The 15331-nt window shown below is 34.9% G+C and overlaps 1 protein-coding gene across 1 annotated transcript; it reads left to right on the top strand.

Moving 5' to 3' along the window:
- The first annotated feature begins 13436 nt into the window (after positions 1 to 13436).
- LOC123693200 lies at positions 13437 to 14930 on the top strand. The gene has a single exon (XM_045638198.1). The coding sequence runs from the start codon at positions 13437 to 13439 to the stop codon at positions 14928 to 14930; it is 1494 nt and encodes a 497-aa protein (XP_045494154.1).
- The last annotated feature ends 401 nt before the right edge of the window (positions 14931 to 15331 follow it).

Below are 15331 nucleotides of genomic sequence, written 5' to 3'. Positions count from 1 at the left end.
AGAACATGCCTAAAGTATTCAAAAAGAAACTATTTTGTAGTTCATGGTAAGCAAGCCACAGGTTAAAAATCATATTCATACATCATATTCATGTTTTAAACTTTTATAATGGCTTAGCTTCATTTCATTAGAACCTAACTAAACCTAAAACCATCCTCTCCATAGTAAATCTATCGCCGTAACCGACAATGGAGTACCTAGGTATTATATTATACAGTATGATTTTCTAGATAAAGCGACAATGTATTGAATTCACAATGTTCACACTAGCAGAGGATTCTATTTCATGTCCCACACATATTAAAATATTAAAATAAATATGAAGCGAACTTTTTTGGCTTAGAGGATTAAATTGCCTGCGTAGACCTTGAAATGTAGGCAATGTTTTAAAATATATAGATAAATTAGCTTACCGCCTACAGCTTCGCCCGCTTTGTCTTAAGGCGCTGCCCTGAGCAAGCATTTCATTCCACTCACACATACACGCCGCGCCACAGCTGCAGCCCGACGCCATACGCGAATCATTACGAACGGGCCTCGGACGGTAGTGTCGGTACACAGGCGTTCACGCACACATGCGTACGTTTTTGGTTTGGGAATAAGAATTTGCGATTTACACGAAATCTATTGATTGGACTAAAAAAATAACACAGTATTATATTAGTATGTTGCTTGTAGAATTAATTGCCGAAAAAACAGAATGATTGCATGTAGTTTAGTATGGTTTTTAAGCATCAAAAGATTTTTTTAGAGGTACCTTTGAGATTTTTTTCTATCGAGTAAAATAAGTTGTATTGTGTTTTCAACACACTATCGAACTAGTTTATCTCCTGAAGAATATCATATATTTATCTGAGATTTTTTACTGCAGTTAATCATATACTTTAAAGCATTATAATTTAGCAGCAAACTCGCGTTTTGCTCTACTAGTCACCTAAATTATATACTAAAACCACACCCCGGACACTCCATACAAAATTATAGTTTTGACAGTCACACTGTAGAGACTGCAAATGTGTGTGTAAACTCTTTATGGTTGGCACATTTGTGACTAGCGTAAAAAAAAATTCGCGTTTTTCTGATGAAATACATCCGTAAACAGCACAATATCTAACCATTTTCTACGAAAAACGATAATCACAAATCCAAAATAATAAAATTGCTTTAAGTCAATTTGATTAATGTTGTCAATCTTCGTTGCGTTTCGTCTAAAGACGTCGTTGGTATCGTCCTTGCGGGGAAATGGGTACCATAACATCACATGAGTAGAAAGACGGAACAGAGACTAAGCTTCAAACAACCGCGCGAATCGATTGCACTACTACAAGTACGCGGGGCATGTGTGTGTGACCACAGGCCGCTTGTCGCGTACGCAGCGATTCTGGAAAAAACCGGTTTGCGCTTGCACAGGCTGAGGACAGTCTCAGGGTTGATACGACGCACGTTGTTTGATTTATTAGTTGCAACTTGCAAGTTTGAATATCTATATATATAAAACTCAAAGGTGACTGATATAGTGATCTATCAACGCACAGCCCAAACCACTGGACGTATCGGGCTGAAATTTGGCATGCAGGTAGATGTCATAACGTAGGCGTCCCCTAAGAAAGGATTTTGATCAATTCTACCCCCAAGGGGATAAAATAGGGGATGAAAATTATTACCATGAAAATTTTTCTTTTCCACGCAGGCGAAGCTGCGGGTAACAGCTAGTTTTAATATAAAACGTAATATTTTATTGTTAAAAATGGTTGTTTATTGTACTGTGTGTATGAATAACACTAGAAAAACTAAAAATATATCATACTTCAACTATCCCAGGGAGTACAATAGGTGAGTAAATATTTTGATTATTACTTTTTCAAGTAAGTACCTACTTGCGTTTATTTTATTAGATCCATTTTGAATAAGAAGAGAATTGTACACGGTGTGTTTTTACCTTTCATTATTATTACAAGTTTAGCATTTGTAAGTAAGTATGTAATGATGTGTAATTATAAAACTAATGTGTGTAATTATAAAACTATTTAACAAATGTTTTGTTTTATTTGTCTTAACCTATTGTGACAACCCTACCAAAATAGGTAACAATTTTGCACGTTCTTAAGAAGCTTAGTCTCTGTTCCGTCTTTCTACTCATGTGATAACATGTCTGATCGTGCGGGGTGAGGTAAGTGTTTAATTTTGGCGGGAGGCGGAGAGTGTCCGTTCTGTAGCGTTTAGCTACTATTATGTATTCTGTGCTAAAACCTTCCTCTTGAATCACTCTATCTATTAAAAAAACCGCATCAAAATCCGTTGCGTAGTTTTAAAGATTTAAGCATACAAAGGGACATAGGGACATAGAAATCGACTTTGTTTTATTATTACTTATGTAGTAATATTGTAATTGTAAAGTGTGTAGCTTTATGGTATCCGGATATAATACCTTTAATATGTTTAGGAAAAGTAGCCATCATTAAATTTAAAGCTTCAAGCTACCAGGTCCCCAAATGAAAGTCTCATTTCTCCTTACTTTGTACATAAGAAAAAATCTGCGACAAAGACCCATAGGCATATTTCATCAAACAATTTATTAAATAATTAAAATAAAACACAATGTAAATGCCGTTTTATGTCTGATATTAGATTAAACAATTTATTAAATAATTAAAATAAAACACAATGTAAATGCCGTTTTATGTCTGATATTAGATTACATAATCTATGACACGGTTCACGTCAAATTATACGGTACTTGGCAGTTTATAATATGTCACCTCTTTTAACTAGGTAGTTAGTATTTAGACCGGGAGATACTGACACAAAATTTCGAGTCATTTGTAACAGGATGGCGGTTCTACAGGGGTCTTAGTACGCAATGACAAAAATAAAAACGATGGTGTGAACGCTGGTACCGGCGGCTTAGTCGCGTGGGCGTTAGTCGAACTCGTCGGAAAATAGCGAAAGTCAAACGATTTGTAACAGTATGGCACTTATTTTTCCTGTATGTACTTGAAAAATTAATTTAGTACTTACTAAATTAATTTTTCAAGTATGACAGCACTTTTTCCCCCTACTAGAAGTATGGCAAATATAATAATGGTCACATTTTATCAAATACTCTCCAAAAATCCAAATGCAATACTGGTACAAAAAGTTTGGCGAAATAAAAATTTTTTGCAGATTTTCGGCGGTATGGCGACCATTTGGAATCGTCCGAAAAGTATGGCATGGCGATTTTCGTAAATGGCTGCACGACGATGGTTACCTGTGCAAAAGTTAGCCTGATACAAATGGTTGAATAATTGTTTTATTTAAATCAACACATTCGCGTCGGTATGGCGGGCTGTAATGCACACCGGAAAAGTATGGCATGACACTACCGCCTACTTCTTTTTTATGGGCTATCGGTAAATTCTAAAATTTTTGTGTTACAAATCGTTTGACTTTCGCTATTTTTCCGACGAGTTCGACTAACGCCCACGCGACTAAGCCGCCGGTACCAGCGTTCACACCATCGTTTTTCTTTTTGTCATTGCGTACTAAGACCCCTGTAGAACCGCCATCCTGTTAAAAATGACTCGAAATTTTGTGTCAGTATCTCCCGGTCTAATAGGTACTAAAATAAAAATACTTCTTTTTAGTTAGTACCTAAATTTTTCTTTTAGCTTCTATCGCGGGCCTTGAGCGCGGGGACCGAATCGAGAAATTCCGTAACGAAAAAACCTCACGCTCCCCACTCCGACGGGCGGAGGTGTGGCTTGAAAGTTGAAGGCATAGCATGCAATAGCTTTACCGCGGCCGCGGCAGTCCCCGAGTGCCACACGTCGTTTTTTTTTAATCGCAGGTTAGATTTTTCTTTTCCAAAAATAATAATTTATGTAAAAAACGAGACATCCTTCAATATGATTATAAATAAAATACACGTCTTGGATTTTTTTGCAAAGCTGTCGCTTAGTACCTAATGATGAATCGTCGTAGTCTAGCATTGAAAAAATATAGAAATAAAAATATTCGAAAAGAGTGGATTTAAATTAACAAAAAAAACATAAATTGTAGATTCACATAGATTATTTCTCATATTATATTGTTTTTGTGTGTCATCCTGAAAAATAAATGTCTATAATTTTAATGTTTATGTCCATAACATATCACTAATTCACTACAATAAATTCATAGTATAAAACAAAGTCGCTTTCTCTGTCCCTATGTCCCTATGTCACTTTGTATGCTTAAATCTTTAAAACTACTCAACAGATTTTGATGCGGTTTTTTTTGATAGATAGAGTGATTCAAGAGGAAAGTTTAAGTATACAGGGTGTCCCACTGTTGGTATACTAAGCTCAAAGGAGGTTATAGTTTTGCATACGCTAAGTTCGTAAAAAAATACTTATTAAATTCCAGACGCATTTTTTTTCCAAATAGATGAATTTTTAAAACTCTATGTGTACACCCATAACAAGCAACCCACCCAACTTTGCCACCCGCACGTGAGCTATCGTTTAAGATTATGTTTTCATAGACAAAATGCTCACATTAGCGAAGCGGTATATGCCGCTGCGCGAAACTAGAGAAGAAAACATGGATTTTCAGGAAAAATTTAGCAAAAAATTTTTGACGTAATTTTGTTGTTTAAGTATTTTTTACGTGATCAGTGTATGCAAAACTACAAGTCCCTTCGCGCTAAGTATACCAATAGTGGGACACCTTGTATAATTTATTAGGTTTTAGGCAAAGCGGGTGAAGCCGCGGGCGGTAAGCTAGTCTAAACAATAAGATAAATTCTTTAACTTCAGAGTTCAGCACAACTTCAGTCTATTTCATTTCATACATTATCTGTCACCGATTGTTATGGCGCCATAACCGTTTTTCCCGATTTTTTTTCCACAGCAAGTTCCACAGTTAAAGCAAAAAAGTAAATAAAGCCGCCGAAACGCTGATGTAATTGACAATAAGAGCTAGCGCACAAGAGCAACTTTCTCCGCAACTATTTTGTCTTTCCCATCAATTGTATGGGGAGTTGCGTCGCTACGTGCGCGCACTTTCATACTAGCCCATGGGTGGGAGAGAAAATAGTTGCGGAGACAAAGTTGCTCGTGCGCGCTACCTCTTATAACACGTTAACGTCATATAGAAATGACAAAGGTTACAGACAATGCATATAAACCAAGATACACATCTCTTTGTCGTTGACCCCGTTGTATTTTGCATGTGAGGCCAAGGTTGAGGAATGAGATGTAAAGGTTGGATTACATGAACGTTTAATATTCTAGGACGTATATTTGAGGAAAATGTAATTTTTTCAGTTTCATTAAATGTTTCAAATGGCTTAATCGTGAACCAAGGCAAGTAGAAAAGGGTTATGCTTAAGACTATAAAATATGTTAATAATGTAAAGCGTTTAATTGTAACAAGTTGATACGTTTTGGCAATCTGCCCCACGTGCTACACTAATTCTTAAAAAGTTAATTGTATCTACAGCAGTGGCCAGTGCCAATAAAGATTGTGAAAAAACGTAATTTTTTTTACAAAAATTGATAGAAGAGCTATGTCATCGTTTGAAAATTTTAAAGCTGATTTTATACGATATACATACTTAGGTTGATGTTGATAAATACAGAATACTAAAAGATGATTCAAAGTTGCTCTATGTTCGTCTATCGTCTTTGGAGTAAGGTATCCAAAAAAAATTTTCAACAAATATTATGGCTTATACATTATACAATAATTATTACATTCCTATATTATTAATATATTATATAATTTATTAATTTATACAGATTTATACTGTGTAATTCTAAACTACAATCTTATTAGCATTCAAATTAACCTTGTTTTTTTATAGTAGCAACATTTTTTATAAAAAAATATAATATTCATAACATGTTTATTACAATTTTTTTACCAATTTCTGATTTCTTTTCTCAACTTCTCAAAAAAATGTATACAGCACAACACAATTTGTTTACAGCCGTATTTCACGGCCTTCGTGGTATTACATTTTAAAAATAAAATACAATAAGATTTATCTGGGAATTGCAGTTAGATTATTTATAGTACTTTTATGTTTATTTCATTGTATTCCTTGACCCCTCTGCGTAATGTATGACGCACAAAGTATGTTGACTGTCTTTACGCAATTAACGACTTATTCGTTTTTCTTAAAAAAAATAAAACATCAATTAAAATATTATTGTAGATTTATTATCATTTAAAAATAATATGAAATATATTTTAAAGTGAAACTTTTATTACATCGTCTCAAACTTTTTGATTTTTTAGGACATTACAAACTTTTAGTGGACATTCATCGCAAAAAATTAATTGATACAGTTACAAACTTATGTGTAATCGGTTCAGTAACTTTGAGTAAACATATACCAGTGAACACAATCGACTTTAATCATAAATATAGTGATCTGTTATCGCAATTTCCGAACATAACTAAACCAATGCGTTTCATAGAGACTCCACGACATTCTATAGTCCATCACATCGAAACAAGCGGCCCACCCGTATTTTCGCGACCGCGACCTCTACCGCCTGACAAATACAATAAAGTTCGCGCAGAATTTCAGCGAATGCAAGAAATGGGGATTTGTCAACCATCAAAGAGTTGCTGGGCCAGTCCTTTACATGTGGTAATGAAAAGGAACGGAGATATTAGACCCTGTGGAGATTATCGACGCTTAAATGCTATAACTAAGCCGGACAGATATCCCATACCGCGTATACAAGACTGTACATACCTATTGGCAGGAAAAACTATATTTTCAAGGCTAGATTTGCAACGTGCCTATCATAATATTGGTGTCGCCGAATCAGATATTGAGAAAACAGCCATAACTACACCCTTTGGTTTATATGAATTCAAAAGAATGACTTTTGGTCTAAAAAATGCAGCGCAGACATTCCAACGATTTTTAAACAATGTTGTGTTCCGTGACCTTCACTTTCCAACTAATTCCGAAAATAGTAATGGCGAGAAAAGCGAGGAAAACGTTCCATTTTTATTTTCCTACATCGATGACGTCATCATTGCATCATCAGGACACCAGAGCCATACAAATCACTTACGAATGGTTTTCGAACGTTTGAATGAATTTGGAATCACTATCAACTTATCAAAATGTGAATTCGGCAAAACGGAATTAAGTTTTTTGGGATTTAACATTTCACAACAAGGATTAAAACCATTGGAAGATAAGGTCAAGGTCATAAAAGAGTACCCAAAACCACAAACAGTCGAAGAATTAAGACGATTTCTAGGAATGCTAAATTTCTATAGACGTCATTTACCTCATGCTGCAGAAATACAGTCAAAGCTTAATCAGTATATACATAACGCCGGCAAGAAAGATAAAACTCCGATACTATGGACTGAGGAAGCATCGGCAGCCTTCGAGCATATAAGCGGATCAGAAAATGTAGTGGCTGACGCTTTATCAAGGATAGCTACAATAGATATGCCATCGCCCATCGATTATGAAAAACTAGCTAAAGCACAAGAAAATGACGAGGAACTCAAATTATTACTAAAATCAAAAAATCTAAACTTTAAAAAGATAATTTTACCACCTAGTAACATGCCAGTGTATTGTGATGTAACTATGCAGAACGCAAGACCATATTTGCCTGAAGAATTTCGTATATCGGCTTACAACGCCATACATGGAATTAGTCATCCTAGCATACGTACGACACGAAAACTCTTGCGAGACAGATTTATATGGACATCTATAAACAAAGATGTTACCAATTGGACACGTGCATGTATAGAGTGTCAACGTTCCAAAGTACATAGGCATACTATTTCACCTACTGGAACTTTTACGAAAAGCGACCGATTTGAGCATTTACATATCGATATCGTCGGTCCTTTACAATATTGCAATGGTTATCGATACATTCTAACCATGATCGACAGAAGTACTTCATGGCCAGAAGCTTTTCCCATAAAAGATATTACAGCAGAGACTGTAGCTGAAATTGTCTATACAGGATGGATTTGTCGGTTTGGATGTCCTATACGGATAACTACCGATCAAGGACGACAATTCGAGTCAAGCTTATTTACAAATTTATCAAAGCGAATGGGTATTAAAAAGATAAGGACTTGTGCATATCACCCGCAAGCGAACGGTGCTATAGAAAGATGGCACAGAGTATTAAAAACAGCTCTTATGTGTAGAGGTAATACAGTCGACTGGGTTGGACAATTACCATCTGTTTTGTTTGGACTAAGGGCGAGTCTACGAGACGACACTCAGACAAGTGCCGCCGAAATGGTTTATGGTGAAGCAATAAGATTACCCGGAGATTTTTTCCAGCTGCAAAAGCCTAATATTTCCGAGACTGAAACATTCCTTAGCCAACTGCGTGAGAAAATACACAACATATCGTCAGTTCCTAAAAGAGAGTCCAGTAAACGCAATATATTTGTTCACCCAGAATTGCAAAAATGCACACATGTATTTGTACGTTGTGACAAAATGGTTAAATCGCTGACACCTCCATATCAAGGACCTTACAAAGTTTTGGAAAGAAATGATAAATATTTCAAAATATTACAAGCAGACAAAGAGAACATAATTAGTATTGATCGACTTAAACCAGCCTTTATAATAAACATTGATGACAATTATTATAGTCCGAATACGGTAGCCCAAGCGCCTAATGTAAACAACTTGCCGACTGTAACACGATCAGGTCGCATTGTTAAACCTGTCGTAAGATTTAAATTGTAATTAGAAGTACATGTTTATTTTATTTTTTATATCAATGCATTATGTTTATATTAACTTTTCAAATTTATTTTTACATTTATTTCTATTGTTTTATTTACATTTTTAACTGTATAATGTTGTTTTTTGCTATACACTTTTATATACACATTTTATTATATATACCTTTTGCAATTTTCTTAGACAATTTTGTGATTAGAAATTTAAAGTTCATGCTTATTGATGTATAAAGATTATTTTTTATGTTTGTGATGATTATTATATTATACAAGTAATATTAATTAATGTTAAAAAAAATTTTTTCAATGTATAATTTTTTTCCAAATTTAGGGGAAAGCTATGTGCCGTCAGCACATTACAGCTTACTTATTAGGTCATGCATCATATAACATTAATATGTATTGTGTCACTAATTGTACTTCAGTCTTAAATTGGCTCAAATATAAAGAGGTTGTCAATCCGGTGTTTAATTTCCGCTATCCTAAATATATAAAGCCGCTACACTCTGTGTAGCGCATGTCGCGTGACGGTCGAACCGTACGATAATTATCGTACAAATACGATAATTTTGTGCCTAAGTTTCACTTTTACCGTGGTTTCATAAAACCACACAACATTTTTTTTTTTTGTTTTTGTCTTTTCCTTTTTTCCGCTTCAATTCATAATTAATTTTTTGAAATCCTGAATACGTTTATAGATAAGCTTTAGAATTTTGGCCTTATTCAATTTTAACAACAACTTACTAAAATATTTTGCATTTGGTGCATATTTATTAAGGAAACTTAAAAAATATTTTAGTGTAGCCCCTACCTTTCGAACTATCCAGATGATCCAGACAGTGAAGAGCTGTATGATTTCGCAATGACCAGAGCAAAATGTCAAGGACAATAATTTTTTTTTTCAATTCAAATTATCTGCAATCGAATCCTAACTCAGAATTATTGACCATGATGAATTATTGTTTTTAGTACTTATACATAGTTGGTATAATTAAACAAAAAATGGGCTACGATTTGGGAACCTTCCGTCTTTTTTGGGAACATTGATTAATAGCCATGTTTTTGACACGCCTGTGCCCACGCGATCAAAGCGGCTGCAGTAAATTAAAATGTTTTATTTATTCTTGACTCTTTCTTGACTGCATTGATTGCATCATTGCGGTTAAGAAATAACTGGGACAAAAGAGTTTTTTATCGAATAAAACATGAGTATTTGTGCCATCAACCTGTATGACATAGGTTACACGCTCAGTCTGGCGACAGTTCAGTCCATCAGTCTGCTCAGAATGACGGGAGAATTATCGTCTAAACCTGTGGTCTAAACGGTTGACTGACGGACTGATGGTTCAGAATATACCGTGTTTTTCATCCATCATTCTGGCATCAGTCTAAGCCGGATCAAACTGATGGACTGAACTGACTGAGCGTGTAATCTATGAATAAGGCACATTTCAGTAAAATACCGAGATTGTGTAAATTCAATACCTATGTACAACCTATTTACAAAAATTTAATGAAAATGAAAATCTGCTCAATAGTCAAGGTGTAATGGAAACATCCAAAATTACAATAAAAGAAAAAAACATCACAGAAGTGTGAATATTTCCTTTTTTCTTTTTTGTGAACGAGTAGGTACTCTGAACCAGGCTTCCCAATATTATGGATGGCCCTTTATTTTTTACAAGCTGTGCCCCGCGGTTTCACCCGCATCGCTCCGCTCTTGTTGGTCTTAGGGTGATGATATAGCCTATTACCTTCCTCGATAAATGGGCTATCTAACACTGAAATAATTGTTCAAATCGGTCCAGTACTTCCTGAGATTAGCGCGTTCGTTCAAACAAACTCTTCAGCTTTATAAATTATAATATAATATTAGCACAGATTACAATTAAATCATTCAGCGTAGCTAGATAATGGTCTAATAAATAAAGAAGGCAAAATTTCCTAAAATAATATCTCGTAAAATAAGTACACCTTAACTGCGTAGGTATAAAAACAGTACAAAAAGCTTTGAGAATCGCTTACAATTAGAAATAATTTAATTACTCGGTGAAACAGGTCTGCCCTTGGGTCAGTGACCGCGATATTCTTCCTAATGAGAGTATTATAGTTCATATTTACACGTAAAATTGAACAAATTATCATGGTTCCCGCTTTCATTAATTAGCTTGCTTTTGGTACATGCGTATCGTGTAATCAATGTTTAATAAAAAATAGTCAAAGTACACTCGGAGAATATGCTACCTTGAAATACCTTGAAAAAAACTAGGAACTCTCATAATTTTTACTCTTTATTCCTCGTCATTTTACACAATGATGTGAAGTCTCAATCTGGAACCTAAAAATAAGGTCACCAAAGTTTTCGACAGTAGCTTTCCCCCCGCAGCTTCTCCCGCGTTTTCAAAGAAACACCCGCATAGTTCCCATTCCCGTGGGATTTCCGGGATAAAAACCTCTCCTATGTGTTCCGTCATGTGTTAGTCCACGTTACCTTGTATATGTGTGCTAAATTTCATTGTTATCGGTTCGGTAGTATTTGCGTGAAAGAGTAACAAACATACATACACAGGCATCCATCCTCACAAACGTAGAATCTTAGGACATCTTCTTCTTCTTTTTTGTTTATGGCCTTCCCGATCCCATTATGGACGGATTCTGCCAGTGTCAAGTGTCATATTATGTGCGCCCAGATCAAAATTGATCGTTTATTTCAATGATCGGTTATAACCAAGAAGCTTATATCTTATACACTGGAGATTTCGGTATGAACATTTGACGTGTAACAAGAAAATTGTTGTGTTTTATCACTTTCACACCTAACTTGGTATTGCCACTGTTAATACGAAGTTTTCCCAAGGCTACTATGTATGCCGTAATATTCTGTGCAAAAGGTTAGTTTTTGTACATGAGTTTGTTGATAAATTGCCAACAACGTCATTCAGAAGCATTGTTGGATGAGACAATTATTATTTATGCTAAATAAAATAAGTATCTGGACCAATTATTAAAAAGCGATACTCCCTGATTATGGGTGGTTACCATAATAAAATTGTAGCAACTCTCACTTTGACAATATGGCATAAGTGTCAAAAAAATTGCGTCGCTTCGAATATTTAAGTTAATATTGTTGCGTATTTAATAAATATTTTCCGAATATAAATAATGTATTGCATTGTGAAAAATTGCAGAAGTGTTTGGACACCAAATTCTGGCATAGAATTTCACAGGCAAGTGTATATTTACGTTATTTACAATATTCCTCAATACTCCTGCATTTACCTGTTTAGAATCATTTCAATGGCAAAAATTGTAAAATTTTGCATCATTTTAGAAAGCAGTCATGTTAAATTTGTTATTTTCCTAATACTTTATCATTTTTCAACAATTTTTAAATAAACAAAATTAACAAGTAAGGTAACCATGATGACGAGTTTTTATGGATAGTGAAGAGAATATATTGTAATAACAATATTATGATGAAATTTAGAACACCATTTTCAAGATTTTTACTAGTAATGAAACAACACTCGACATCGGTATTGCGCTCACATGTAGTTATAAGATTGTTCGTTTTTACATGAAATTTATACTTTTTTAACTTACCTCATATTTTTTGTTTTAGGTATTTCAGCTTTCCAAAAAGTAAAATAAAAAGAAATATATGTGCCCATCAAGGGTAAAATTACTGAGGATTACGACCCAGAAAAAAATACCTTTTGAAAAATAAACTTTGTAAAGTTAGCTGAAATTTGTGCAAGGCGTTTATTATAAACAGTTTTAAATATAAATTTATAAAGGATAGAAAAAATTCGATCACGAGGCGGGACTTGAACCCGCATCCTTCGCGCCATTCCGGGGCGGATGCCTAACCAACTCAGCCACTCGTGACCCGCCTGAACAATCGAATTTATTCTATCCTTTCAGTTTTATGTGTCTTAAGGGACACTTATTAATTTATATTTATAAAGCATTTGAATGCCATAAAAACCAAAAAATATAAATTCAAGAAAAGGTTGTGTTCCATCGTTACAATATTGTATTCACTGAAAAGTGCTTCATAATGGTTGAAATGGTTGTTAAATCATCTCAATAGATGGCGCGCGGTGTGTCCCTTAAGACACATAAAACTGAAAGGATAGAATAAATTCGATTGTTCAGGCGGGTCACGAGTGGCTGAGTTGGTTAGGCATCCGCCCCGGAATGGCGCGAAGGATGCGGGTTCAAGTCCCGCCTCGTGGTCGAATTTTTTCTATCCTTTATAAATTTATATTTATAAAGCATTTGAATGCCATAAAAACCAAAAAATATAAATTCAAGAAAAGGTTGTGTTCCATCGTTACAATATTGTATTCACTGAAAAGTGCTTCATAATGGTTGAAATGGTTGTTAAATCATCTCAATAGATGGCGCGCGGTGTGTCCCTTAAGACACATAAAACTGAAAGGATAGAATAAATTCGATTGTTCAGGCGGGTCACGAGTGGCTGAGTTGGTTAGGCATCCGCCCCGGAATGGCGCGAAGGATGCGGGTTCAAGTCCCGCCTCGTGATCGAATTTTTTCTATCCTTTATAAATTTATATTTATAAAGCATTTGAATGCCATAAAAACCAAAAAATATAAATTCAAGAAAAGGTTTCAGTCGCTCGGCGCCAGCCGTGTGAGCTGTACGTGTTGTTTACGCGCAGGCGCTTAACGTCGTTACTCGTTTAAAATGTCTGACAATGCGTGTGCGATCGATCCATGCGGCGGTGTTTTTAACGAAGAATCGGGTGGTGAACTATTTGGTTTACACCCTAGGTCTGCGGTTATGTCTTCTGATGAATCAATACATCGTAAACGGGTGAGAGATTATAGTGATTTAGACAATGATGATTTTATTGAGGTAAATAGAAAATCGAAGCGGTTAATTAAGAAGCAGTCGAAAAGAAATGCAGTAAACGACAATCAGGCAACGAACAATAGTTCGATTCATTCTCAAAGTTCGGATATAATATATGAGGTTACTTTGACGTCAAAAGATCAACTTCCTAAACAAATCGCTTTCGCAAAATTGTTAAGGGACTTGAACATTAAGAATATTGTAAGAATTAAATTTAAAAGTAATTATAAAGTATCGATTGCTTTTGGAGATAAAGAGAATGCTGACTTCTTAATACAATGCGAAGAGTTAATTAAAAGAGATTGGAGATGTTATAGAACTGATGAGCTGAAATTTTGTTATGGCATAGTGAGGCAAATAGATTTAGACACAAGTATAGAAGAGTTACAAAAGATTTTTGTATGTGAGAGTGAGATAGCCTCTTTGCGGCGTTTACGTCGTCAAAATAGTGAAGGGATATGGGTTGACAGTGAAACTATTCGCATTTGTTTTAAGAGTACCGCTATACCGCCTTATGTTTCTGCATACGGTTGTCGTTTTATAGTGGAACCGTATACATTCCCAGTCTCGCAGTGTGCGAATTGCTGGCGCTTTAGTCATTTGAAAAAATTCTGTCCACATAAAAAAAGTGTGTGCCCTAAGTGTGGTCTTAACCACGAGAATTGTGACACAAAATTTTTCAAATGTGTAAATTGTGGCGGTCCACATATGGCGATTGAAAGAAGTAAATGTCCGGAATTTAAAAAAGAAAAAGAGTTAAGATGTATAATGAGCGCGGAGAACTGTTCATATAAAAAAGCATTGATGTTGTATACAGAGAAGATGAAAACAGAATCTTTAGGAAGTCAGAATACAATAGTGGAGAATACAAGTATAATTATACCGAATGATATGGGTGTCGATAGGAATGTTGGAACTTACAGTGGAGCGGTATTAAACCAGAATAAAAAACATATAGATAAGGGATACACAAACGATCAATTTTTAAATAAGGAGTCGGAGAACATTTCAGTGAAAGAGGGACAAGAAGTTAGAAAAAAAGTGAAAAATAAACCCAAGAAAAACCGTGATGATAGAGAGGTAACTGTAGATCAGGAAATAAGTGAGTGTAATGGAGAAGATTCTGAACCCAGAGAGAAGCATAACTTTAGTTTTATTAGGTTACTTAATAGATTAAGAGACATTATTTTATCAAGAAAAATGCTGAGCGAGAAATTCACGGACGTGTTAAGCGTAATGTTTGAGGAGTGCTACCCATTGGTAGCGGATTTATTTAGAAGGGGAGAATTCTTCTCTAATCTTCTATCTATTTTCGGTCATGGATAGCGTTCCTGTTAAGCAGCGCTTCATTAACATAGTCCAGTGGAATTCGCAAAGCATCAAACCAAAATTGCTAGAGTTAGAATGTTTGTTAATACAGAATAAGATACATATAGCCATCTTAAGCGAGACTTGGTTGAATGAGGAAATAAATATAAATATGACTAATTATAATATGCATAGAAAGGATAGAATTGATTCATACGGGGGGGTAGCAATTTTAATTCACAAATCAATCATAACTGAAGTAAATCATGTTAACATTAATAATCCTGGAATAGAAGCAGTAGCCGTAAAAGTACTAAATTGTAAATTTATTAAAAATATAGTTTCCATTTATTGTCCGTCATCAGTTAGAACAACTCAATCAGATTGGGATGAACTTTTTTCTTTGTATAGATATAAAA

Source organism: Colias croceus, chromosome 7, assembly GCF_905220415.1.
Source record: "Colias croceus chromosome 7, ilColCroc2.1".
Taxonomy (NCBI): domain Eukaryota; kingdom Metazoa; phylum Arthropoda; class Insecta; order Lepidoptera; family Pieridae; genus Colias; species Colias croceus.
The sequence above is the reverse complement of the archived record's forward strand: the minus strand, read 5'-3'. Positions and strand labels throughout refer to the sequence as shown.

Excerpts from the sequence above, each read along its gene's own strand:
- LOC123693200 (XM_045638198.1), top strand. The coding sequence starts at position 13,437 with ATGTCTGACAATGCGTGTGCGATCGATCCATGCGGCGGTGTTTTTAAC.